This window comes from Balaenoptera borealis, assembly GCF_965194805.1.
Source record: "Balaenoptera borealis genome assembly, chromosome: 3".
In the NCBI taxonomy this organism is placed as follows: domain Eukaryota; kingdom Metazoa; phylum Chordata; class Mammalia; order Artiodactyla; family Balaenopteridae; genus Balaenoptera; species Balaenoptera borealis.
Genome location: NC_138866.1, coordinates 123986559 through 124014250, shown reverse-complemented (window position 1 = coordinate 124014250; position 27692 = coordinate 123986559). Strand labels below are relative to the sequence as shown.

The window sequence follows — 27692 nt, the reverse complement described above, 5'->3', positions numbered from 1 at the left end:
TTAAAACATAGGCCATTATTTTTAAAAATGTAGAAGTACAATAAATGTATTCTTTCCTCACATTTGAAACCTGAGAAATAAGCAAGCTTCTGTAAGGTAAAAGCTAAGGCCATGTCATTTCACTGTTAACTCAGTATCCGTCTTAAACTGAACCTGGCTTAAGTCCGGCTGGAGCTCTCACCGCTTAGCACTCACTCCTTTTCCCTCTGCCTTTACTTGGGCTGTAAGCTTACTAAGGTTGATATTTTTTCTCATTTCCTTAGATAATGATTAAATTACTTATCAATCAGTTCTCAGTTTAGATAAGCTCCTCTAGGAACTTCCCCCGACTCTTGAATATCTCAGCACCCTGTCTTGACTCATCATAACCCTTACAATATTATATCGCATTTGTCTGTTTGCTTGTTTGAACTGAACTATCCACAAGACTGTAAATTCCAAGAAGACTAAGATTGTGGCTTTAGTCCATTAAAAATTTAATAACTTAACTAGAACAATACCAACAGATTTAAACTCTTTTGGTTCTTCTGCTATCCCACTCCATGCCTCTATACTTAAGTAACAACTATCACGAATTTTGTGTTTGTCATTTCCTTGCTTAATAAAGTTTTTTAAATCACATATGTATGTGTTCCTAAAGAATATAATTTTTAGTTTCCCTTGTTTTCGCACTTTATAAAAATATTATTTGAAAAAATTAATCAGTGAATTTAATTTACTAATATTTTTAGAATTTTTGCTTTGGTTCATGAGAGAAACTGGTCTGCATTTTTTTTTTTTTCTTGTTTGGTTTTGTTAACAAGGTTGTACTGGTCTCAAAGAATGCATTGGGAAGAAGTTCCACTTTTTCTCTTTCTGGAATAGTTTAAGATTGAAATGATCTCTTCCTTGAATGTTTGATAGAAGTTGGCTATAAGATCATCTAGGCTTGTGATTTCTTTGTGGAAAGACTGTGAATAACCAATTCAATTTCTTTAATGGTTAGAGAAAATTTCAGGCTTTCTATTTCTTCTTGAGTTGGTTTGTTGAGTTATAATTTTCTAGGAATTTGTTAAATTAATTTAAAATTTTAAATGCACTGGTATAAAGTTGTTTGAAGTATTCTCTTAACATTTTAATTCCTCTTCAAGCTGCAGTTAATTCTTTATATTCCTTATATTATTTGTGTCTCTTCTTTTTTTTCGTGATCAAGTTTGGCAGAGGCTTGCCTACTATATTAGATTTTATGAATAACTAATTTTTGCTTTGTTGATATTCTCCAATGTTTGTTTTCTAACTACCTATTATAATTTCCCTTGTTATCTCTCTAGGTCAATTTGGCTGTTCTTTTTCTAAGATTCTTAAGTTAAATACCCAACTACTTATCCATACACTTTATTCTTCTCAAATATAAGCATTTAAATATATATATTTTACAGTTTTGCTTTATTGCATCCCCCCAAATTTTGATATGTAGTATTTTCATTATTGTCCTATTTTAAGTTCAAAAATTTGTGACTTACTGTGTGACTCCTGAGTTTAAGTCTCTAAATTTCTAAATGTATATGGATGTTTATCTTTTTGTTATCGATTTCCATCTTAATCACATTACATTCAGAGCAAATTGGTTGCAGAATACTTCTATTAAAAACTACAAACTTCCCCTTAAGTATTGTTTTTTGGGGATATGCTATATTTTCATTATCATCAATTCAAATTATTTTCTAATTTCCCTTGTGATTTTGTAGGTATATTATTGATTTCTAATTTTATTCCATTGTGGTCAGAGAATATACTTTCAGTTTCTTTAAATTTACTAAGATTGTTTTATGGCCCAGCATATAGTCAATCTTGAACACACTATGTATGCTAGAAAAGAATGTGCGTATTCTGCAGTTGCTGGGTGTAGTGATGTATAAATATCAATTAGATCTAGGTGGTATCATCTATATTTTTACTGACTTTTTTTTAGTCAAGTTATTTTATCAGTTGCTGAAGGAAGGTGCTGAATATCCATCTATGAGAATGGAATTATTTATTTTTCTCTTTGTTAATATTTGCTTCCTGTATTTTGAAGCTGTTATTAAGTACATACATATTTATGATTGTTATATTTTCCTATTGGTTAACCTTTTATCAATTTGCAATGTTGCTCTTTATATCTTCTAATACTGTTATATATTAAACTCCTCTTCGTTTGATATGAATGTAGCTATTCTAGCTTTTTGTTTTATTTTGTTTTCAACTTATATTTATATTGGTCTGTGTTTTTATATTTAAGTACATCTCATATAGATAGCATTTAGTTGGGTCTTGGTTTTTACCCTTTTTGAGAATTTATGCCTTGTAACTTTTTCAAGGAAAGTTTTGCACATTTTGTTTAGTATAATTATTGATATATTTGGGTTAGATTTGCTGTTTTATTGTTTTCTGTTTGTCTCACTGTGTTTTGGAATATTTAGATATATTACAGAATTCCATTTTAATTTACATATTAGCTTCTAAGCTATTTTGCTAGTAGCTGCTCTAAGGGATTATAATATACAATCTTAACTTTTCATAGTTTACTTAGAGTTAAGTTCATACCACTTTGTATACAATTCAGAAACTTTGTAACCTTATAGGTTTTCTGTCCTCCCCATCCTTTATACTATAGTTATCATATGCAGTACACCTAAACATGTTATAGCCTTATAAGACAGTGCTAAAATTTTTGATTTAAACCATAACATGTATTTTTAAATTTTGTTAAAGAAACAAAGAGGAAACAAATCTTCGTTTCCAGTGTTCTTCATTTTTTCCTTCCTAAAGATAGCAATTTTCATTGGGTATCATTTTCCTTCAGTCTGAAGAACTTTAGCAAATCTGTTGTCAACTAATTGTCTTAGGCATATATTTTAAAATGTCAACTGTATTTATTTCACCTTTATTCTTGAAGGATTTTTTTGCTGGATATAGAAATTCTGGATTGAATTTTTTCTTCTTCTAGCATTTTAAAGATGCTCACTGTCTTCTGGCCTCTGATGAGACAGATGTCAGACACTATCTGAATCATTATTTGCCTGTATGCAGTGTGGCAACTTTCAACATTTTCTCTTTTTATTATACTTGGTTTTTATCAGTTTGACTATGATTTACTTAGGCATGATTATCTTTGTATTTATCCTTTTGGAGGTTTGCTGAACTTCTGATTGAATCTATATATTTATGACTTTTACCAAATTTGGAAAAAATTTAGACATTATTCTTTCCAAAATATTTTAATGCTTCATTCTCTGTTTTTCTTCTGGATATCCAATATATATTACACTGTTTGATATTGTCCCACAAGTCCCTAAGGCTCTGTTCTTTTTCTTTGTTTTTGTTCCCCATTCCCTCTACCACACACATTCTTCAGACTGGTTAATTCCTATTCATATAACTTTAGGTTCAATAATATTTCTTCTGTTACCTCCATTCTGCTGTTAAGCCCACTAGTGAATTGTTTTTTAAAAACGTATACTTATTTTGTAAATAATTTTACACTTCTCTCAGCCTTCCCTAATGTTAACACCCTACATATAACTATAGCACAATTACCAAAACCAGAAAATTAACACTGATACAAAACAATGAACTAATCTACAGACCTCATTAGAATTTTGCCAGTTTTCTCACTAACGTCCTTTTTTTCGGCTTCAGGATCCAATCCAGAATCCCACACTGAATTTAGTTGTCACATCTCTCTAGTCTCTGTGAGTTTTTCAGTCTTTGCATTTCATAAGCTATCTTGTAGACTGTCCTCAATTTGGATTTTGTCTGATATTTTCTCATATTTAGATGGCATTTTTGGCAAGAGTACCACAGAAATGATGGTGTGAGCTTCTAAGTATATAATATTAGAGGGTAAATGATGTTGATATGTTCTGTTTCTGGTGATGTTAGCTTTGATCACATAGTTAAGGTAATATCTGCCAAATTTCTTTATTGTAAAGTTTCTATTTTCCTTCTTTGTAATTCAAAGTATCTCGTGTGGAGTTATTTTGAAACTTCGAAAATATCCTGTTTCTCGTCATACTTTTACTCACTAATTTTTGCATCCATTGATGATTTTCTCCTGCAATAATAATTACTGTGGTGTTTGTCTAATGTTGATTTTTCTATTTTCATCATTCCCTCTCATTAATTCATTTAGTGAATTTTTAAATTCAGTTACTGTATTTTTCAGTTTGATTCTTTTAAAAAAGCAGGCATATGACTTTTTTTGGATTCAACTGCAAAACTCTATTCTTGGATAGCAGCTGAAATCTCAGTTCAGTTTGTCTTTAGCTGAGGCACTTGGAGTCTGTCCCACACATATATGGTACCAGGGTCATTCAGATATTTATAAATAATTTAGGGGATCCTCCTTTCTGGCTCTCTCCTTTTTGAATATCATCCTTATATTCTAGCAGTTGTCTTTGCCCCAGATTCTGTCTTCTGGTTCTTTAGGCCAGAAGAATTGAGGATTTTCTACAGTAGTTCTAGTCATCCCATGTGGTACCAACTGTGGCCTGCCCTCAGGCTAAAAGCCATAAAACCATGAAACTCACTCAATGCTGTTCCCTTCTTCCAAGTGTCTATTCCAATCAGAATTTGTCTGCTTTTGATTGGTCTCTAGTACCTTCAGGTAGGTTTTTTTCATACTTTACCCAGAGATTATACTTGTCATCTGCAGGAGGGTCAGTCTGGTAGGAGCTTATTCAATAATATCTGAAGCAGTACTGGATCATCTGTATGATACTGATTCTTTCAAATATGTTAAGACTTGCTTTATGGCCTAGTGTGTAGTCAATTCTTATAAATTTCCCATGTGTGCTTATATAAAATATATATTCTCTAATATTGCCATACGGTTCTATCTATGTGCATTAAACCAAGTTTGTGAATTGTTTTATTCAGCTTTGTACATATTTAACAATTCTGTCTGCTTTACCTACCATTTGAAAGCAGTGTGATAAAATCTCCACTATGATGCTGGATGTGTCAATTTCTCACTCAAGCAGTCAACTAATGATTCTAGGTGACAGTAATAATAATGATGATGATACTATTTCATATGACTGCAGTAGAAGGGCAATTAGAGTTATAATCTGACCCATATTCTTTCACTAGGTCAATTTTGAATGTAGCTTTGAGGGTAAAGTTCTACATCAGTTACAATATCCTTTAACTGTTCTCACCAAACTTATATCAGCGGTGTGTCATGTAATATAGTAGAAAGAAGGTTAGGTTGGGATTTTGGAGACCTGAATTTGAATCCCAGTTCTATTGATAACAGGCTGTGAAACTTTCGGCAAATACCCACCCTAAACATCTCCCATCCTTCTCCTTTTTTGAGTTCCTTTGTCCTCATGTAAAACAAGGAGGACTGGACTAGATGAGATACTATGAAGGCCTCCTCTCTGTTTCTGATATACTCTGTATCAATAAGCTATATAGCCTACTAGACACAGAGTTCACATTATTGATGAAGAAAAGGGTAGGGTGTCCTTGACATGCTGAGCAAGTGCCACATAGTGAGGAAAGGAGAAACAAGATGCAAGTGGCATCAGGAAGAGCAATATTACCAGTAGAGAGTTGAAGGATTTCTGCTCCCTGTAATTAACAATTAAGTCCATGTTCTGGCTCCTTGGTACAAAGAAAACAATGTGGTGAATGGCCAATTCCAGGCCTTTGCTGCTGTAATGAAAATGAAATAGGCACCTGCATGGCTCTGCACATGACTCAGTGAAAAACGATCCCCTTGCTCTAAGGTTGCACTTATATTTTCTTTGTTTGTACACAGGGCTTTCTTGTCACATTCTGAAGTGCTCACCAACAGTCTCTTTGATCCAACAGTACCATATTAATTATTTAAGGTTTGTACATCACTTTTCAATTAACAGTTTCCTTGGCTCCAGAAAATATATACACACAATTTATAAGAGTATTCTTTAAATATTCCATGAGGAACAGGTTACTATGAATTAAAAATAAGAATGCTAATAAAATATGTAATACCTTTTAAAGTGCAATGAAACATCAAGAAATTATAAATCTTTTAATTAAATGCTTCTTCAGTGTATCTTACCCAGGTGACAATATTAAACATGTATAAAATTAAAGTCACAAAAATGTTACTTCATCTCATTTGTCAACTCAATAAAGTGAGGACACATCAATTTAGGTTATAGGAAGGGATGTCCTGGACAGGGACTCAGGAGACTAGCATCCAGGTCATGGTTCTATCACTAGGTAGTTGTATGATCTCTTTGCCACGTCTCAATTTACTAATCTGTAATATGGACTATTTAGAACTTGTTCAACATTAAAAGTCTATCGATCTATTTTCACAGCACTCAGTAGTACTTGTACTGGTCTTTTTTTTTTTTAATATTTATTTATTTATTTTTGGCTGTGTTGGGTCTTCTGTGCGAGTTGGGTTTCTGTGCGAGGGCTTTCTCTAGTTGCGGCGAGTGGGGGCCACTCTTCATCACGGTGCGCGGGCCTCTCACTGTCGTGGCCTCTCTTGTTGCAGAGCACAAGCTCCAGACGCGCAGGCTCAGTAGCTGTGGCTCACAGGCCTAGTTGCTCTGCGGCATGTGGGATCTTCCCAGAGCAGGGCTCGAACCCGTGTCCCCCGCATTGGCAGGCAGATTCTCAACCACTGCGCCACCAGGGAAGCCCATACTGGTCTTTTTTTATGGTAATAAACACGTAACATAAATTTACCGTTTAACAATTTTAAGTATACATTACAGTCTAATTAACTATATGCACATGGTTGTAAAACAGATCTCTAGAACTTTTTCATCTTGCATGACTGAAACTCAATACCCACTGAACAGTAACTTCCCACTTCCCCTCACTCCAGCTCCTGGAAATCACCATTCGACTTTCAGTTTAATGAGTTTGACTACTTTAGATATCTCACGTAAGTGAAATCATGCAGTATTTGCCCTTCTGTGACTGGCTTATTTCGTAAGGTTCATCCATGTTGTAGCATATGGCAGGATTTCCTTCCTTTTTGTGGCTAACCAATATTCCAGTGTAGGTACATACATTTTCTTTATCCACTCATTTGTCAATGGACATTTAGGTTATCTCCCCCTCTTAGTTACTATGAATAATGCTACAGTGAACATGAGAGTGCAAGTATCTATTTGAGATTCTAATTTCAATTCTTTTTGGGTAAATACCAAGAAGTAATCCCATATGGTAGTTCTATTTTTAATTTCTTGAGGAACTGCCATTACTGTTCTCCAAAGCAGCTGCACCATTTTACATTTCCACCAGCAGTGCACAAGGGTTCCAATTTCTCCAAATTCTTGCCAATACTTGCTACGTTCTGTGTTTTTGATTTTTGGATATTATGTATTTTGGATATTAACCCTTCATCAGATATATAAGTTTCAAATATTTTCTCCCACTCTGAAGTTTGCCTTTTCATTTTGTTGATCGTTTCATTTGCTGTACAGAAGCCGTTTAGTTTGATGTAGTGTCACTTGTTTATTTTTGCTTTTGTTGTACTTTTGGCATCATATCCCCCCAAAAAAATTCTTGCCAGGACCAATGTCAAGGAGCTTTCTCTTCATGTTTCCTTTTAGGAGTTTATGGTTTCAGGTCTTACATTTAAGTTTTAAGTCCATTTGGAGTTAATTTTTGTGTATTGTGTAATTTTTGTGTATGGTCCCCAACCTTTTTGGTACCAGGGACCAGTTTTGTGGAAGACAGTTTTTCCACGGACAGGGGCGCAGGGGCAGTGTGTGTGTGATGGTTCAGACGGTAATGCGAGCGATGGGGAGTTGCAGATGAAGCTTTGCTCATTTGCTCGCCACTCACCTCCTGCTGTGTGGCCTGGTTCCAGGGGTTGGGGACCCCTGGTGTAAGATAAGGTCCAATCTCATTGTTTTGCATGTGGATATCCACCATTTCCCAACAGCATTTACTATTACCCAACAGCATTTATTGAAGAGACCACCTTTTCCTTTGTATATTTTTGATGCCTTGTCAAATCTTAGTTGACTGTATATCTGTGGGTTTACTTCTGAGCTCTCTATTCTGTTCCATTGGTCTATGTGTCTGTTTTTATGTCAGTTTGCTTTAATCTTAATTATTTCCTTCCCTCTGCTAACTCTGGGCTTAGCTTTTCTTTTTCTAGTTTCTTGAGGTATAAAGTTGTTTGTTTGAGATCTTTCTTCCTTTTTAATGCAGGCACTTATTGCTATGAACTTCCCTCTTAGCACTGCCTTTAAGCATCTCGTAAGTTTTTGTATGTTATATTTTGTCTCAAAGATACTATATAATTTCTCTTCTAATTTCATTCTTTGATTCACTGTTTTTTTCATGAATTTGTTTAATTGCCACATATTTGTAAATTTTCCAGTTTTCTTTCTGCTATTAATTTCTATTTTCATTCCATTGTGGTCAGAAAATATACTTGGTATGGTATCAGTCATCTTAAAATTGTTGACTTGTTTTGTGACCTAACATGTGATCTATCCTGAAGAATGTTCCATGTGTGCTTGAGAAAAATGTGTATTCTGCTGCTGGTGGGTGGAATATTTTGTATATGTGTATTAGGTCCATTCAGCCTATACTGTTGTTCAAATCCTCTGTTTACTTAATGATTTTCTTTCTAGATGTTTATCCATTATTGAAAGTGTGGTATTGAAATCCCTTACTTTTACTGTGTTACTGTCATCTTCTCCCTTCAGTTCTTTTCAATGTTTGCTTCTTATATTTGAGTGCTCTGATGGGTGCATATGCATATATATTTACAATTGTTATACCTTCCTGAAAAATTGACCTTTTATTACTATATGATGTCGTTCTTTATCTCTTCTGAGAGTTTTTGACTTCAAGTCTATTTTGTCTGATATAGGTATGGCCACCTCTGCTCTTGTTTGGTTACCATTTGCATGGATTATCTTTGTCACTTCTTTCACTTTCAGCTTATGTGTGTCCTTAAATTTAAAGTGAGTCTGTTGTTGACAAAAGATTTTGATCCATTCAACCACTGTATGTCTTTTTACTGGAGAGTTTAATCTATTTACATTTAAAGTAATTATTGATAGAGAAGGAACTACTATTGCCATTTTGTTAATTATTTTCTGTCTTGTAGTTATTTTGTCCCTCATTCCTCTCCTGCTGTCTTGCTTTGAATTGTTGATTTTTTTTTGTAGTAACATGCTTTGATTCCTTTCTCATTTTGAGTATCTTCTATAGGTATTTTCTTTTTTTTTTCTTTTTATTTATTATTTTTTTTTTTTGGCTGTGTTGGGTCTTCATTTCTGTGCGAGGGCTTTCTCTAGTTGCGGCAAGCAGGGGCCGCTCTTCATCGTGGTGCGCGGGCCTCTCACTCTTGCGGCCTCTCTTGTTGCGGAGCATAGGCTCCAGACGCGCAGGCTCAGTAGTTGTGGCTCACGGACCTAGTTGCTCCGTGGCATTTGGGATCTTCTCAGACCAGGGCTCGAACCCGTGTCCCCTGCATTGGCAGGCATATTCTCAACCACTGTGCCACCAGGGAAGCCCTATAGGTATTTTCTTTGTGGTTGCCACTGGGTTTACATAAAACATCTTAGAGTTATAAGAATCTATTTCAAGCTGATAACAACATCAATCACATACAAATATGCTACACTTTTACTTCTCCCCCCCAATATTTTATGTTACTGATGTCATAAAATACATATTTTATATCATGTATCCATTAACATACTTTTATAGTTATGGTTATTTCTACACTTTTGTCTTTTAATTTCTATAACAGAATTAACAGTGATTTAACCACCCTCCCATTACAGTATTACAGCATTCAGTATTTGTCTATATATTTATGTTTACCAGTAAGCTTTATACTTTCATATGCTTTCATGTTGCTATTTAGTGTCTTTTTGTTCCCACTTGAAGGACTCCTTTTAGAATTTCTTGTAAAGTAGGTCTAGTAGTGGTGATGAATTCCCTTAGCTTTTATTTATCTGGGAAAGTTTTTATTTCTCCTTCATTTTTGAAGGATAGTTTTGCTGGATATAGTGTTCTTGGTTGGCCTTTTTTTCTTTTAGCATTTTGATTATAACCTCCCACTCCCTTCTGGCCTGTAGTGTTCCTGGTGAGAAATCCACTGATTGTTTTATGAGAGTTCCCTTGCATGTGACAAGTTGCTTTCCTTTTGCTGCATTCGAAATTCTGTCTTTGACTTTTGATAAGTTGATTATAATGTGTCTCTGTGAGATTCTTTGGATTCATCAAAGTTAGGATCTGTTGGAATTCTTGAATTTGGATTCCCTTTCCTTCACTAGACTGGGAAATTTTAGGCCATTATTTATTTAAATAAGCTTTCTGCCCCATTCTCTCTTTCTCTCTCCTTTTGGGACTACCATAATACATACACTGGCCTACTTTACAGTACAGCATAAGTCCCTTAGGCTTTTTTCATTCTTTTTTCTTTTTATTCCTGACTGGATAATTTCAAATGACCTATCTTTTAGTTCAATGATTCTTTCTTCTGTTTGATCAATGCTGATCTTGAATTCCTCTAATTTTTTCAGTTCAATCATTGTATTCTTCAGCTCCAAAACTTCTCTTTGGTTCTTTTTATATTTTCTACCTCTTTGTTATTTTCATTTTGTTCATATATCATTTTCTTGAGTTCATAGAACATCTTTATGATGATTATTCTGAATTTTTTATCAGGTAATTCATATACCTGTTTCTTTAGGGCTGGTTTTGAAGATTTATCTTGTTCTTTGTAGGGGCCATGTTTCCCTTTTTCTTTGTGTGTCTTGTAACTTTGTGTTGGGATCTGCACATTTGAAAAAACAGGCATGACTTTTAGACTGTACATACTGGCTTTGTAAAGGGGAAGACACCAATCACCTTGACTAGGGAATTAGGCATTCTCTGAAACTTTTGTAGGGGATAGGACTTCTCTGGGCCTGCGTGTGCAATTCCTCAATTAGAAAGGCTTGCTGGTTTCTATTTCAGGAGATCATAATCTCTTGCTCCCTCTGGTGTCTGCCTGCAGCACTGCAAGTTCTCTGGTTCTCAGCAGCAAGCTGCCTTGCTCTCTCTTGTTCTCAGGGGCTGCCAGGCATCCAAAGTATGCCAGTTTCCTGTCAGTGCCATAAGTCAGGTGAGACAGATACAAGTCCCCTGGCAATCCTCCAAAAAGCCAGAATGCAGGACTCACACTCAACTCCCCTCCCTCCTAAAGGGGAGAACCAATGAGCTGGGGTATTATCTTCCAGTGTGGAGCTGTGCCAACTTGAGAGAAGGGCAATCATGAGTAAAGCAAAACAGTTCTTCTTACCCACATCAATGTGGCTGTTCTTGGCTTTGAGATCATCTGGGGTATTGCAATATCTTAACTGTTTCCCAGAGTTCTCATAATGGTATTTTGGTCTGTATATAGTTGTTAAGTGTCTCTGTGGGGAATGAGAACTGGGACTTCCTATTTTGCCAGTTTGCTCTTTTTCACTGGTCTTTTTATTGCCTTCTAATGTGCATGTCTGGTCTCCTCAAGGAGACATTTTGAAGGTAGAGGCGTACTTTTCTATGCACTGAATGATTTAGGTACAGAGAAGATTCTTAACAATCACTTATTGAATGAAATCTGCTTTAACATATTTTAAGGTTTTCATACTTTTTGGAAGATAATACATCTCTGTTAGCCTTCATCCTAGATCATGCCTGTCTAAATGTACTGTTTTTACAGGGCTCCAAATAAATTCCTCAAGACCTTATCTTAAAAATCCTACTTTGAATCTGCACTGCAAGAAAAAGCACAGACTTTTACAGTGCCACATATGCTAATTTAGCTTTTGTAAAAATCATAATCCAGAATTGTAGAATTTCCACCCTTCCTCAAGGCATGGGCAAATACAATTTCTTCCCAAAAGCCTCTCCAATGCTTCAAGTTAGAACTCATTCATTCATTCATCAAATATTTAACAGGCACCTCTTATGTGCCAGGCACTCTTTTAGGCTGTGTGGGCTACTCTGTAGCTCTGATTATGTTACAGAACTTCTCATAGCTTTTCTTTAATGTTAATGTATGTAAGTTGTTCCTTCTTCAACTGTGGGCTTCTAGAGGGAAGGAACTGTGTCCAATTCACCTCTGTAACCCTGGAATCTGTACAATGCTTTGCACATAATTGAGATGAAATACAAGAGTGCTAAAACAAACTCCAAACAGCTAGATTGGGGGAAAAGAAAGTCTTCTAAACCATCTCAGTTTGCTGAAGAACCAGAAAGGCTGAAGTGCCCTATAATCAGGTGTTATATAAATTCCACCAGATCTCAATTAATTAGCTTCTTTTATGCTTCTTTCTAATCCTTCTGGAAAATGTGTTGATGACTATTTTCTATCCTTTACTTAAAGGTTACTAACAAGTTAGTGATCCATATTTCAGTTACATGTATATCAAAACAAGTCAGCAATAAAAATGGAAATGCACTCAAGTGATTTCCAGAAATGTAAATATCACCATCACTAGCTACCACCACCCTCCACTTCCCCAACTTAGAAAACATACCCTCCTCTCCCACCTATCACAAACTCTATCACAGCAGTATTAGAATTGACAGCTAGAGAATAAAAAGCCAAAAGGAACAGCAGAAACCAGAAAGTGCCACATATAGGAGGGATAAAATGTGTTCGACAAACTAATGTCCCAGGATCCCAGTTCTAAACTGAACAAAATAAACATAGAATGTGGTGAAATCCACTGGTTGGGAGATTAAAAGTTTTCTGAGTGTCAAGAAACCTTGAAGTCACAAGTAAGGGAATATTATTCAAAGAAAACTGGGGATTTCAAAATACAGGGAGAGGATCAAGCTACTTTTATAAGCTCCTGGTACATAGTAGGCACTTAGTAAATGAAAGCTATTATGAGGAGTTAAGGTCTAGCTCAAATGTCCCTCCTTTGTGATGTCCCAGGCACAGGCTACTGAGCTCCTTCCTCTGTGCTCCGTTATACTCTGTACAGGTTTCCAACACACCATTTTTATATGCAATTTACATATTTATTCCCACTCCTATGCAGGAATTTCCTGGATGGTTGGGATCATGTCTTATGCGTCTCTGGAACTGGAAATAGTAGGCGCTTACAATTATTAAGTGAGAGAATAAACAAACTACCATACAATAAGAAAAGGTTTCGATTATAAAAGAGTGAAGGGCTAGGATGAAAGATCTTGTCTGTAAGTCTTCTTGCTCATTCCTTCGCATTTCAAATGTCTCTTTTGTTACTTGTTCTGTTCAAAGTACATTTACGTATCTTCTTCCATTAGCAATATAGAATAGGTTTCACAGAGTAAATTCTTCCAGATGATGCAGCATGCAACAGTGGGAGAGCATGGGGTTTGGTTTTTTAGTTTTTACTTCTTATTTTGAAATAATTTTAAATTGGTAATGGAAGAATATAAATTATATACTTTGAACAGGACAAGTAACAAAAGAGAACGGCTTTTAAATGTGAAAGAATATGCAAGAAGACTTAAAAACAGGATATGATGCAAGAATGTAGAGTTCCCTTCACCCAGTATCCCTACTGTTAACACCTTACAAAACCATAGTATAATTACCGAAAGCAAGAAGTGAGCCAGTAAAATTAACTATTCTACAGACCTTATTTGAATTTTCAAGTTTTCTCACTAACGTCCTTTTTCTGGTCTAGGATCCCACATTACATCTAATTGTCAGATCTCCTTAGTTTCCTCCAGTCTGTGACAGTTCTCCAACCTTTCCTTTTCTTTCATGACACTGACACTTTTGAAAAGTACAAGTCAATTTTTGTGTAGAATGTCCCTTAATTTGGGTTTGACAAACCTAGGTTGGACTCTTGACTCCATGACTTACTATCTATGTAGCCTTGGGCAAGCCAACCTTTGTGGGACTCAAGTTTCCTCATCTGTAAAATGATATAATAATACTGACTTTCTGTTTTAAAAAGTAAATGAAGCAATATATATTAAAATACCTGGAATATAAGGCCATACCACAAATGCTAAGTCTTTTCTCCTTGCCCCTGCCTTTCAACTATTTCTGATAGAATTTTGCTAAAAGTGTAACCCGTATTTCAATGCCTTCTTTTATAGATAAAACCACATATAACTTAGCCCTCAAGTGATGACTCAGTGTCATCACTATAAATAGCCATTATTGCACTGTGTAACAGTTCTAGGTCTGTGTTTTTTGTTCTCTCTCACTGCAGTCCCTTCTCATTGTCAGTATGCCTATGTGTAAGGGCCTCATCATTTCCTTTCTGATTTTCAGCTTGAAACATATGGAGTTCCATTTATTTACTTATATATTCATCAAAGACATACTGAAGCTACTGTGTCAGGCCCTGTGTTAGGATCTTGGCGAAAGTGATAAATTACCTCCTGTCCTCCTTGATTTTATGGCTAGTTGGAGAAATGGACAAGTAAACAGTTAATTACAATTCAGTGTGATTAATTCTATGAATGACATAATGCAGAGGAGCATATAAGAAGAACACCTAACCTGGACTTGGGGAAAGAGTCAGGTTGGGGAAGGTTTCATAAAGAAGGTGCCATTATGTCTCAGTAAAGGTCTGCAGAATGTGTAGAAATTAACCAGATGGAGAAGGAAAGAGGGCAAAAGGCACACAGTTTAGGAAGAGCTATTAGAAATACGTGCTGAGTAAAAGTAGATCGGTTCTGAAAAATAAATCTCCTGTGTTATAAACTTGCAGCTTGAGAGCGATTTTGCGCCAATACCTCAGGGGCTCAGAAACTTGACCAGGAAAATTCTGGCCCCAGGGTTGTGTTCTGGAGACTGCAGTTGACAGACCTAAACCTTTGGATATTATGCTGAGCTTACCTCTTTCAACATCTGTGAACCGAAGTAAAATTTAAGGCTACAACTGGCTGCTTGTTCCCATTTCAAAAGTATAACAGGTTTGCCCCTTTCTGACAGAGGAGTTTCTTGCTTCAAAAAAATATATCAATGGTCATCAAAAAGTCCTTTTTAAACTGACCCTTTTAACTGAGCTGGTAAGAGAGGTTTTGAGACTTTCCCAGCTGTCTTCCCTTCTACAGCACTCATTCCTACGGCCTCAGAGGTTTGCCTTTGAGCCTAACTCATTCCAAAGCTCTAGTCTGACCATGTAAATTTATGATCTCAGCAAGTGCTACAAGTATATTACCCATCAAATACTGGAACTTAGGAGAATGCAATATAAGATTTTCAAATTAAGAGGTTTTTCTGCCAGTTCCTATTTTACTCTCCCAGTCATCTTCACTTTTTTTTTTTTTTTTTCCAATCTGGAGAGTAAATAAGCTTTTAGTTTTCTCCACAGGGGATATTTCTCAAATCTTAGCTGCTTCTAACTCAAAGCAATAATATTACATACCGTCAACTGGTGTATGAGGAGGTCCATTAAGAAGGTAATCTTGTTACTAAACAGAACATCAGTGCAGTTTTCTGAACAGTTATTGCAGGTGAGGTTGTAAACATTGATTGCATTGCAGAGAGACCTAACAGAAGGAGAAAAACACCACTTATAAAACCCGTGCAGCTCTTCTCTAAACAATTTAAAATACATAAAATGAATGGTATAAAAGCAACAGGCATGGGATAGAAGTCACTCTAAAAAAAAAAAACAAGCCAAATATTACTAGGTGCAAGGTCCATCAGCTAGATATAAAAGCTTGTAATTTTTATCCACAGCCCAGTGTTCATTAGTAACTAATTCTTGCCTCTTATTAATTTCTTAGTTGCAGCAGCAGGCAATGGAAATGTACTTACCAGTCTACTGACAAGGTCTTAATAATCTAAGATTAGATATTACCCAGGAATTTTGGGATCTAGAATTCTTTGAATAATACCCAGAAAAAAAGGTCTGCCAAAGCTCCTGTTGCTAGATCTCCTGGTCGACAAGGGCAGATGATGGAAGAAGGGAGCACACATGAGGAGAAACTAGAGGCTTTCCCTGTGAGACAAGAACTGCAGAGTTCTGGGGAGTGAGCACCACACCTGCTCAGAGACTGAGCAGGGGAGGACCTAGAGAGTAAAACAGTCTAAGGTCAAACCCACCAAAGAAATGTTTTTTTTTTCTTAAGGATTAAAAAATTATATGCCACTGTTCAAAGAAACATTTGGAGCAACACTCAATGGGTATTCTTCTGAGTGCTTTGAAAACTGTGATTAACCTGCATTGCCTGAGTGATCAATGTTGATTCCTGCCTGTCGGACTAAATCTCCTGCTTAAGTCCTACATATAAGTGTTTTGATTTAGTCCCTTACAACCAGTCCTCTAGAACAACAATTCTTAAAGTGTGAACCATGGACCAGTAGCATCAATATCACCTGGGAACTTTTAGAAATGCAAATTCTCAGGTTCCACCCCAGATTACTAAATACTAGAAACTCTGGGGGTAGAGTCCAGCAATTTGTGTTTTAACAAATTTCACAGGTAATTCTGATGCATCTTCAAGTCAGAGGACCACTGTTCTGGAATAGGGGCTCTAGAGTTTGACAGAGCACTAGCAACACCTGTATATCTTTAAAGATATATACTTGCCTGAGTTCCTCCCCTGGAGATGCTAGTTGGGGAATGGGACGGCTCTAGACATCTGCATGTTTCAAAAGCTCTATGAGCAATTCTGATGTATAGCTAGAGTTGAAAAGTACAGGTCTAAGAACCAACAAGTGAGTATTCATTCATTCAACAAATATCTAAGTGCCTATGATTTTCCAGGCTCTGTGCTAGGTGGACAAGACAGACAAGCTCTCTGTCCTCATGGAGCTGATGCTCTAGTAGGAGAAAGATGGTGAAGACAGCCCCTCTTGTACTTGTAATCATCTGTTTGTCTGATATAGTTGTATCTTGCTTCACATAATTGATAGGTTCCTGAAAACTGAGCATTAGAATACATTGGTTAAGAGTAGAGGTACTGGAATAAGACACTAGGTTAGAAACCCAGTTGTGCCATTTGAGGTTTTAGTAAGTTACTCATTTAATATCTTAGCATCCATTTTCTTTTTTTTTTTTTTAATTAATTAATTTATTTATTTATTTATGGCTGTGTTGGGTCTTCGTTTCTGTGCGAGGGCTTTCTCTAGCTGTGGCAAGCGGGGGCCACTCTTCATCGCGGTGCGCGGGCCTCTCACTATCGCGGCCCCTCCCGATGCGGAGCACAGGCTCCAGACGCGCCGGCTCAGTAATTGTGGCTCACGGGTCCAGCTGCTCCGCGGCATGTGGGATCCTCCCAGACCAGGGCTCGAACCCGTGTCCCCTGCATTGGCAGGCAGATTCTCAACCACTGCGCCACCAGGGAAGCCCCCATTTTCTTATCTATAAAACTGAGATAATAATACCTAAGCTTCACATGGTTATCATGAGAATTAAATGAGATAACAGATGTAAAATATTATACTTAGGACAGTGCCTGGCACATGGTTAAATACTTAATAGTGGTAGACTTCGTTAGGGTTATTAATCTTATTATTCTTGTTAAGAATAATGCACAAATAAAACATTAAAAAATCCAATCAAAGCGTGCTATAGAAGCTATTATTTCCAGGATAATAAAGCACAGTGTGTCCCAAATTTTTTCATGGTATACTGGCATAAACAATGAAAGGACTCTAAGTTGAAGGGAGCCAGGAGGAGGTTCAGCTCTGGCCTGACTTAATCCCTGAGGATTGTACAGGAAAACGTGGCCTACATGTAACTCATTTACGACACATTGGTTGGAGGCGCTACCTAACAAATTCTCCACAAATGCAAATCAGCATTATTTCAGTTATTAGGTAACATATTTAGATTTTTCAAGAGGGCTTTTCTTTTTAATTTAAAAAATAACATGTATTTGTGATTATAAAAATAATTTTAGATAACTGTCATAACTTTGGGAAAGAGAAGCACAAATAAACAGTAAAAAACTATCAAGAGATGATTGGTATTTGTACTTCCAGTCTTCTCTTCTTACAAATATTCACTTAGTTAATATGTGTACAATGAATATTTCTCCATGACATTTAGTATTCTTCTATAGGGACTTCCCTGGTGGTCCAGTGGTTAAGACTTCGCCTTCCAGTGCAGGGGGTGAGAGTTCGACCCCTGGACGGGGAGCTAAGATCCCACATGCCTCGGGGCCAAAAAACCAAAACATAAAACAGAAGCAGTATTGTAACAAATTCAATAAAGACTTTAAAAATGGTCCACATCAAAAAAAATCTTAAAAAAAATTCTTCTATAACACTGGTCTTCAATTTTTTTTAAAAAAGCAGCAGAATGCTTTCTTACTCAGAAGCTTAAAAGCTAACAAAATCTTTTTCAGAAGCTTAAACCAAAGAACAGATAAAATAAGACCTCTTCTGACTGAAGCAGAAGTGGGGGACCCAGGACCCTACTTTGTTCTCCTCTCAAAGAGCCTTGAAGGGTTCCTCAGAGACCTGGGGACACCTGCGGGTGTGTTCCCTTGGAGTACAGTAAAAACTACTGAGCTTCAATACAAATAAAATTTAACTTGGTAACTTTTTGAATAGGAATGATGACCTTAGTACAACACACACAAAAAAGCATGGTGAAAAGTATCTCCCTCTTACTTATTTCCCTCAGCCACTCAGTTCCCTACCTTAGAAATCACCATGGTTACTAGTTTACATATCCTTCCAGAAGTAGTCTGTGCATATGCAAGAGTTGTTCCCTCCCACACAAATGGTATCATACAAGATTTGGAGGGTGAAGTGAGCCAAGGCCATCTTCCCGTGCCATTGGTTGTTGTCCTTATCAAGCAAGGTTTGGAAAAGTGAGGTTTTCCTGCAGTAGTATTCAGGTTCCATTTCCCGAATTCTGTGTGTCAAGAGCCAGTGGGATAACTTGTACTACTTGATTTGATTTCCTAACCTCTGATCTGCAGCCTTAAGTACCCATTCTGTGGTTTCCTGGTTGTGAGAGAAAGTCGTGTGTGGCATTAGCTTATTTCCTTCCTAACTTGTGTTTGGCCTCAAAGGGAGCAGTGCCCCCAGTGGATATGTCTGGTATTGTTTTGGAGTCAACAACAAAAGGTCTACAACTTTTTCCAACAGTTTTGTAAACATCCAATTTCTTACTTTAAATTCCTTTTCTGATTAAAATACTTACATTGAGAAATATTATAGATTTTAAAAGATGGAACAGTGTCATCCAATGGATATAAAATTTTACTTCAATCAATCCCTTACTATTGTGTCCAATTTTCAACGCTATAAACAACACTGTTTTAATATTCAGAGTTCTTAGTTATATGCCACAGGAAGTAAGCTCTGGTTGATTTAAATATTAAGGAAATTAATCGACAGGCTATTGGGTATATCATAGGATTTAGAAAACACAGGCATAGAGGTTACACTGCCCGGACCAATATCCAAATCACATACCATGAAATTGATCTGCTAAAAAAAACACTGGGCACCATATGCCACAGCTTGAACTCACACTATGATTTTGGACACCAGATGCAGCTGCCTCCGATTGTCAAAAGAATAGAGTTTGGGATGTCCTTGCTTCTAACTTCATTAGCCTCAGAGTAGAAGTCTGGAGTGGGTATGTTGGGTCGTGAAGCCCAGGTCACAAGTTTATATACTAGACACAAAGAATACTGGGAAGCAAATACCTGGCATTCTCATGCTCTATAGTGGAAGGGCCACATTATATGCTTGGGAGCTCCACAAACAGAGGATGTGCTCAATAGCACAACTCATGTTCAGAATAGCTGTACTGAACAAATCCTTCTGCTTCCTTAGGATAAAGTTTCAGCAATGATAATTTGAGTCAAAGGATATGAACATTTAAGATTTTTGATAGACACTGCAAAATTCGAATTGCCCGCCAGAAGAAAATATTTTAAAACAATTTATACTCCCAGAAAAAGAGTTTCTCCATGTTTTTACCAACACCAGATAATTTCATTATAAACAACTGTTACTGATCTGACAGCTAAAACTGGAATTTTTAAAGGTTGCATTTCTTTTATTACTAGTGTGATCAAAGACTTTTTCATGTGCTTATTGCCAATGTATATTTATATTTTCTTGAATTATCACTGTGAACCTTTTACCCATTTTTCTATGGGGGGGTCTCTCTTTTTCTTACTGATTTATAAGGCTCTTTACCAATAATAAAGATATTAACCTTTTATCATCATATGTAGCAAATAAATTTTCCAGTCTGTTGCTTATCTAAACTTTTTGGTTTTTGTCATAAAGAATGTTTTCATTTTTATTTGATAAAATCTGTCAAACTTTCCCTTTAGTACACCTGGGTATTGTGTAAAACTTAGAAGGACCTTCCCACTTCAAGATTATAAAAACATTCTTTTAAATTTACTTCTGGCATTTTCATAGATTTTTACATTTAAATGCAAGCTATGAAATTGATTGTGGGATAAGGTATAAGGTAAGTAGCCACTTATCTTTTTGTTAATTATTCTTATCCTCTATTTTAAAATTTTTATTGGAGGTTTTTATCTTTTTCTTAGTGATTTATAAGGATTCTCTCAATATAAATATAACAAAGGGTTAATACGTGTTGTTAATAAATTTTCCAGTTTACCTACTGCCATTAATTTTGCTTGTTATTTTGAAGGCATTTTTTATGTACTGAAGCTAAACAATTTTAGGTAGTCAAATAATTCTTTCTTTGTGATTTATTTTTTTCTTCCTTTCCTTTTATCCTTTAAAAGGTTATTCTTCACTATAAGATGAGGTAACTACATGTCTGTGTCTAGCCATTTGTATTTATTTTTCTTTAATCATCACTGTGTGTGGTAATTTTATGGTTTTATAATTTACTATCAAATCATTTAAAATTTATTTTGGTGTGTGGCATGAGGCAGAAGCCTAAATTCCACCCCCCGCCCCAGAGATTACTCAATAATTCACCTTTTCTCTACTGGTTTGAAATGCCACCTTTACTATAACTATATATATAGGATATAGTCCCTGGTTTCTTAGTCTAGTTGATAATATTGTTCAGCATTGTGCCAATATCACATTGTTTTGTGTATTGCAGCTTTATAGTGGGACTAACATATGTAACTATAGATCCCTCAAGGCTTAAAAAAAATGAGGGTACTATATTTAGAATGACACGTGGAATTATAGTTCTATAATTGTATCCTCTTTTCCCTTTGGTTTTGATCTATAATTTTTATGGTCTTGATTTCTAATCTCTTTTTTTCTGTCTTATTCAATGAAATCCCTACAACTTGTCTAAAATCTTTTGTGGAATATCGTAAGGCATAAATAAACATACACATGAAAAAGCAAACAGCACATGGTAGGGGATTTTGTCCTAAAGCCCTCTGTGCTTTACATTAAAGAAACTGCATTTACTAGTAAAGTATGGAATATGCATCTGTATAATCTTATGCTCACAAAACTCTCCAAAGAAACTTCCACAAAGAACTACTTTCTGATGAGAAAAAAGCGGGGCGGGGGGGTGGTGGTGGTGGCAGTAACCAAAAATCTCAGGGTCAGGAAAAACTTGTCCACTTAGTAGAACTTGTTTGAAAAACAACCTCTATTTGAAGAGCACCTGTCTTAGAAAGATCACTTCTTTGAACCCAGCTTGGGTGGTCTGCCCAAGCAGCTTTCCTTGTAATTTAAAACTCAAATGACTGGAAGCACTTTTTAACATCAAACAGAAAGCCCCAGATTTTAAAAGTATCTTCTGAGAAGACAGTAAAATCTTACTGTCCTTTCTGTCAAAAGTACACTGTGGTTGGGTTTAGATAAAGGCTTTCTGCTCCAAATAATCATGAATACATGAGTGAATCTTCTGTCAGTAAGTCTTCTCACTGAAAATGTTTCCTCTGAAAAACAGAGGACAGAAAAGGCATCACAAAGCTGGGTATTTTAGCAATAAATACAGGAACCTATTTATACCCCAAAAGGACACTAATAGAATACAAGTGTAGTACACCTCTGACATTAAGATTAGTATCTAAGATGTTATGAAATAGTTAAATAGAAAAGCCCCAGGTGGTTGTAGCCTAAGAGGACTTGATAATATAACTAAGCAAGTATGTAAGTTTATATCCTTATGCAGTTTCTAGTGATTAAGACTTTTCAGGAAACACTGTTCACCAAAATCCACTATCTCATACCAGTGTCAAGAAAGCAGACATTTAAAAACAACTGCCATTGGCAGTTTAAAACCAGAGTCCTTATATTATAAATTATAATTTACCAAATGCCTTTGGCTTGCATTGAGCATTTAATAAATGGCATATAGCTTATACACATGGAGGTGAGTGAAGGCTTTAAGTTCCTGCAGAGCAAAATTCTGTGCTAAGTAGGCACAGCAAGTAATAAGAGTCACACCAATACAGCTGCAAAGAGAAACTTGGAATTTTCATCAGTTACTGTTTCAGCCCTCATGTAAGAAAAGGATTGGCTTGATGTGGATAAGTGTAGGAAAGAGACAGAACATCACAAAACACAGCAAATGATATAGTTTAAGGAAAGAAGATTATCTGGACTGAACCAGAACACACAGCCCTGGAGTAATACCAGTTTCCTAGGGAAGGGAGAAATGAATATTAAAACTAGAGCTCTCAAACATATTATAATTTACCATGTACATTTTCTTTGCATTAATCATTTAATAAATGGTATATAGCTTACATGCATTGCCATTCTCAAATTATGCTTTGTCTTTATAAAGCTCCAAACTAAAATAACTTTTAAGATATTATTAAAAAGAATTATTTGAAACTAGGGAGATGCAACTGCAGTTAGAATTCTAACGCCCTAACTGGACCCACCAAGTGAGTGGCCCCTCACAGCACGGGGCCTGTGATGTAGGCCTGGCCCTGCAGGATTGGCCCACCTGAAAGCTGCATGTGCCAATTCTGGAGGCTAAAAACTGAGACTAGTGTCAAAGCACTGAAAACTCTATTCTATTATACAACTACTCTAAGTTAGCGCTAAGCAAGGTCCTTGCCTGATTCATCCTTTTTGGGGCCCTCATAGTATGCAGCACAGAGCTGGCTGAGCACAGAGATGACTAAATGAAGGGACAACTGTCTTCCTTCTTTCAAGGAGAATATGCAAGAATGTACAACTGTGGAACATACTAACACATTAATTAACCACATTTTCCACTATTCTGCTTTTTTAAACACTCATTAGAATGACTAGGGGTGGGAACCCCATCCCCCAGTTAAAGATCAAGTATCTTGTAAATTCATATTGCTATTTCAGATTCAAACTCAGGACTACGGGATTTTTTCTTCAAACTCCTCTATCAATATATAACAGCTCTCTTTCCTCTCTTTGACACTGAGAATCCTGGTCCTTAAGGGCAGCAAGGATGACAGAGTTAGAATATCCATAATTACTTATTTGCTTTATGCTACATTATAACACACAGCAGTTTGAGAATAACAAAATTAATAGTACACTAATTATGATTACTGAAAACAGTTAAAAATATTTTGGCATATGCCGTACCTATTCCTCACCTCCAAAGAGGCTGTACTAGCTACATCGTCAGAACATACAGTCATCTCATACTACACTCTCCCTCTTAATCTTCTTTAGTTTTAGTGCCATAATTACATATTTAATGTTCACTATCAGTCCACATGTCAATATATCTATATTCATTGCTTGTCTGAAGCTTGTTCTCTATTAGACTCCTTAGCAAAGTCTTGTGGGAACAATATTCCCTGAGTTCTTGCATATTGATAAGTGCCTGTGCCTTTTATAAGGGAAGGTCAATTTTGCTGAATATAAACTCCTTGGCATGTATCTTTCTTTTCTTGAGTATATTAAAAAATGTTACTTCACTTTCTTCTGAAATAAAACACTGATATTGAAAAGTCTAATGATAAATGAATTTTCTTTCATTTATATATCATGTGCTCTTTTGCACTTTCAATATGTAATTTTAAAATTTGAAGTACAATTTATACACAGTTACCATTTACCCTTTTTAGTGCACAGGGTTTTGACAAATGCATTCAGCAGTGAAACCACAACCACAATAAAGATATAGAACCATCATCTCCCAAATTCCCCTGGGTGGTTACTTTCTAGTCATCTCCTCTCCTAACCCCTGACTATCACATATCTGTGTTCTAATTCTGTAGTTTTGTCTTTTTCAGTCATATAAATCGAATCATTCCATATGTAGTCTTTTGACTCTGGCTTCTTTCACTTAGTACAATGCATATGAGATTCATCCGTGTTGCTGCATGCATAGATAGTCTGTTCCTTTTTATTTCAGAATAGTATTTAATTGCATAGATACTTTCCATGCTTACGGATTGCTTATTCCTTTACCAGTTGAAGAATATTTCGGTTGTTTCAAGTTTGGGGCAATTATGAATAAAGCTGCTATAAACATTCATTTGCAGGTTTTTGTGAGCACATATTTTGTTTTATTTCTCTGGGGTAACTAGGAGTGGGACTGCTGGGCCATATAGTAAGTATATATTTAATTTTATGAGAAACTTACACGCTGTTTTCCAAAGTGGCTGTTCCATTGTGCATTTCCCACTAGTAGTGTAAGTAAGAGTTACAATTGCTCTGCATGCTCACCAGCACTTGGTAGTATCAGTTTTCTTTTTTATGAAATTTTAGTAGGTATGATGAAGTCTCTTCTTGTGGTTTGAATTTGTATTTCCTAATGAGGTAGAGCATCTTTTCATACACTTATTTGCCATCTGTATATCTTCTTCGGTGAAGTATCTATTCAAAGCTTTTGCACATTTATTACCTCTTATTCTGTAATGTACCCAAAGCACATAAAACACTTCCTGGTCTATACATATCAGGAACTAAAAAATAAACACTGACAACAGAGCAAATGAATATAATACTCTCTTCCTCAACCAAAAAAGGTAAAGAAAGAACACTACCCAGCTTGGAAAACATGTGGAAGGTTCATGATTTTTCAATTTTTAAAACAAATAAAATCAGCTTTCATTTGCAAATCTTTTAGTATCAGATCTCTTAGTTCTTCTCTACAGAAAGTAGAAAGACTCTAGTGTATATTACTGAACCAGTGAATTTAAAATTATAAACCAACATGGAATGCTAACATGGAGTGTTACCAGAGAGTGCTATTTGATTATGCTTATAAAGTTATTTATTGAGGCAAGGGAGAAAATTTTCTAAAGCAGTCTCATTTTAATAATGTTCACTTGGTCTGTTGTACCAAATAGATTTTAGACATATAGTACTGATTAGAATAAAATAAACTGAATAAAAGCAAAGCAAAATAGTATTTAACATGGAAAATGTATTTGCAAAAAGTTCTATATGTGGTCTTGCATATATGGAAATCTTTTAAAGTATTATTATTTTATTGATAAAATTTGAAGATATTGAATAAGCAAGTCTTGGTTAATAAGAAAATGTCTTCTCAGCAAGAAATCTGAGGACAGAAGAATGATGCAGAAAATTTAATAAGGAAGAGATGATTCAGTTTTGATATTTTTGTGCCCACAGAGAATGTGGACTTGTGACAGAATTTGGAGGTATTTTTGCAGTGGACATTTGGACATTTGGATCCGTGTGAGCTGCGGGTAAAGAGGAAAACTTTTCCCACTGGCACAGTGATGACTAGTGTAAATCCACACTGCCTTCTCTACCTCTGACTCCCTCCATTCTGAAGCTAGAACACTTAGGGTGGGCGGGGATAGCAGGGGGGCCAACATCCAGGAACTGCAAATCAAGACAGCTCAAGGGGTCTTGAAGAGACGCTAATAATGCTGCCGACCAACTTATCTTTACTATGGGTATGTAAATTATGTGCATCCTACACTTCAGTTTGCATCAAAATTCAATGTAACAATCACAAATGATTATTACATTGCATATCATAGTCTACAATGTAACATTTTAATAACACTGAGATTAATATTTTAATTAAATGATTTTCCTAAGTATAATGATGCCTCAGAGCAGGAGTAAGAAACTTTCAAGTAGATATGTTATTTCAAGGGTTCTTCTTTAATTGGTGAATTTGGGACAATTAGATAGGCAATTTAATTATTCCACACAGACATATTCTAATTTAAAATGCGAAACCATATATATTTTAAGCACAACCTAATTAGACTTCCTGCATTTCCTAAAATTAACCTCCCACTGAGAAGGTGTTATGTTTCAAAGATTACAAACATGTATTTAAAAATGTAGGATGAGCATCAAATTAAAACATTAATTTTAAAGTCTAGTGTTAAACTCTGTCTTGTCTAATAACAAGACAGTTATGATTAGCAAGTCTTTAGATATGTTCTTAAGTAGGATCTGGTTATATAATTTTAAAGTCACGATTAAACATGTTGGCTCTGGATAAGACCCCAGGTGGTTTGCAGTGTTAAACAGCAGATTAAAGTCGACACAACTAATTTCTTTACTTTAATCTTATTAGTGGTACAACAGCTGTCAACTGTAACCATTTCTGTTCAGCCTTCTGAGACATAAACAAAATGCCTCAATATGTCAAATGGAGATGAGTATTTATCAATCACTATGGCTAATTAGCTTGCAAAACAATGTTTTTACTTTTATTGTCTTGGGGAAAGTTATTCACTTCTAGTAAACCTTGATCTAAAAATAGACATTTAGAATTATATTACAATAATCCTGCCTAGAAATAAGGAATTGCTTATTAACAATGGATTGTATCCTAAATTTCACCCACACTGGCAAATACCATTTTATTAGCATTTAATGAGGGGCTATAATGTAGCAGATACATGGGGTGGCGCATGGTTCCCACCTCTATAGTTCCCACATCTGTTACTGATGGGAAATAAGTCTTATGATAAATTTACTCCATATTTGCCACCTGATTTAAGTCATGAGAAGGGTGTTTAAGATAACACAGAAACGTTGCACTGCTTTTTCAGACTTCATTGCTAGATCTTCTCTGAACATTTTGTCTCATACATACAGATAGTTACAAGTAGTTTTGGTTCATCTTTCCCAATTTCTGTTAGATCATTCCTCTTGTCCCTCTTTGGCTCCTAACTTGTTAGGAGGGAAAAATCATTCCACAAGCATTTTCTGTACCCACACCAATAAGCCACTACAATAATTGGTTTAAAAACCCTAAACCAATCAACCAAACAATACCACCTCCACCAAAAGTAAAAAACTAAACAAATAAACTAAATAACAACAACAAAAAACCCCCAAGCTACTCACAGGAATGATGACAGTAATTTGTTATAAGATATCAAAGAAATATTCAATTTTTATTAAATTTTTAAAAGTTAAATATTCACATATCAGAAACAAAAGTATAGCCATCATTACCCTGTAAATACCAGCTTTGTAAGAGATCCACTGAGGACCCTTATAGACTCAAACTTAAATTAAATCGCACTTTCTGCATACACCTTCAATAATTTAATTTTTTTTTGTTGTGTGGTGTAGAGTAACTTACTGATTAGTCTTATCTTTCCAGTTGTGATGTAAGCTCTTTGAAGACAAAAATCTCACATATCTCAGAAGAAATTTAACAAATACCTGCAGACTGATAATATCTCTCTTTGGTGATATCATGTAGGCAATAAAGTAGAGAAGGAAGAGTACCAGAATAGAATGCGCAGTCCTAGCTGCCAGTATGATAACTGATGGTAAATCATTCAGTCTTTTTAAGCCTTAGTTTCTTCATTTATATAATGTGATAAATTGGTGAAGACAAGCCAAAAACTCTGTTAAATAAATGTAATAT

At 35.7% G+C, this 27692-nt stretch overlaps 1 protein-coding gene across 9 annotated transcripts in view; it reads right to left on the bottom strand.

Moving 5' to 3' along the window:
- Positions 1 to 27692, bottom strand: part of SCAPER (S-phase cyclin A associated protein in the ER) — a 487034-nt gene that overhangs the window by 118175 nt on the left and 341167 nt on the right. For all 9 annotated transcript variants that reach the window (XM_082386958.1, XM_082386962.1, XM_082386961.1 and 6 more), the window contains one exon: positions 15360 to 15483. In XM_082386958.1, coding sequence (XP_082243084.1) covers positions 15360 to 15483 — 124 coding nt within the window. The remainder of the gene's footprint in view (positions 1 to 15359; positions 15484 to 27692) is intronic.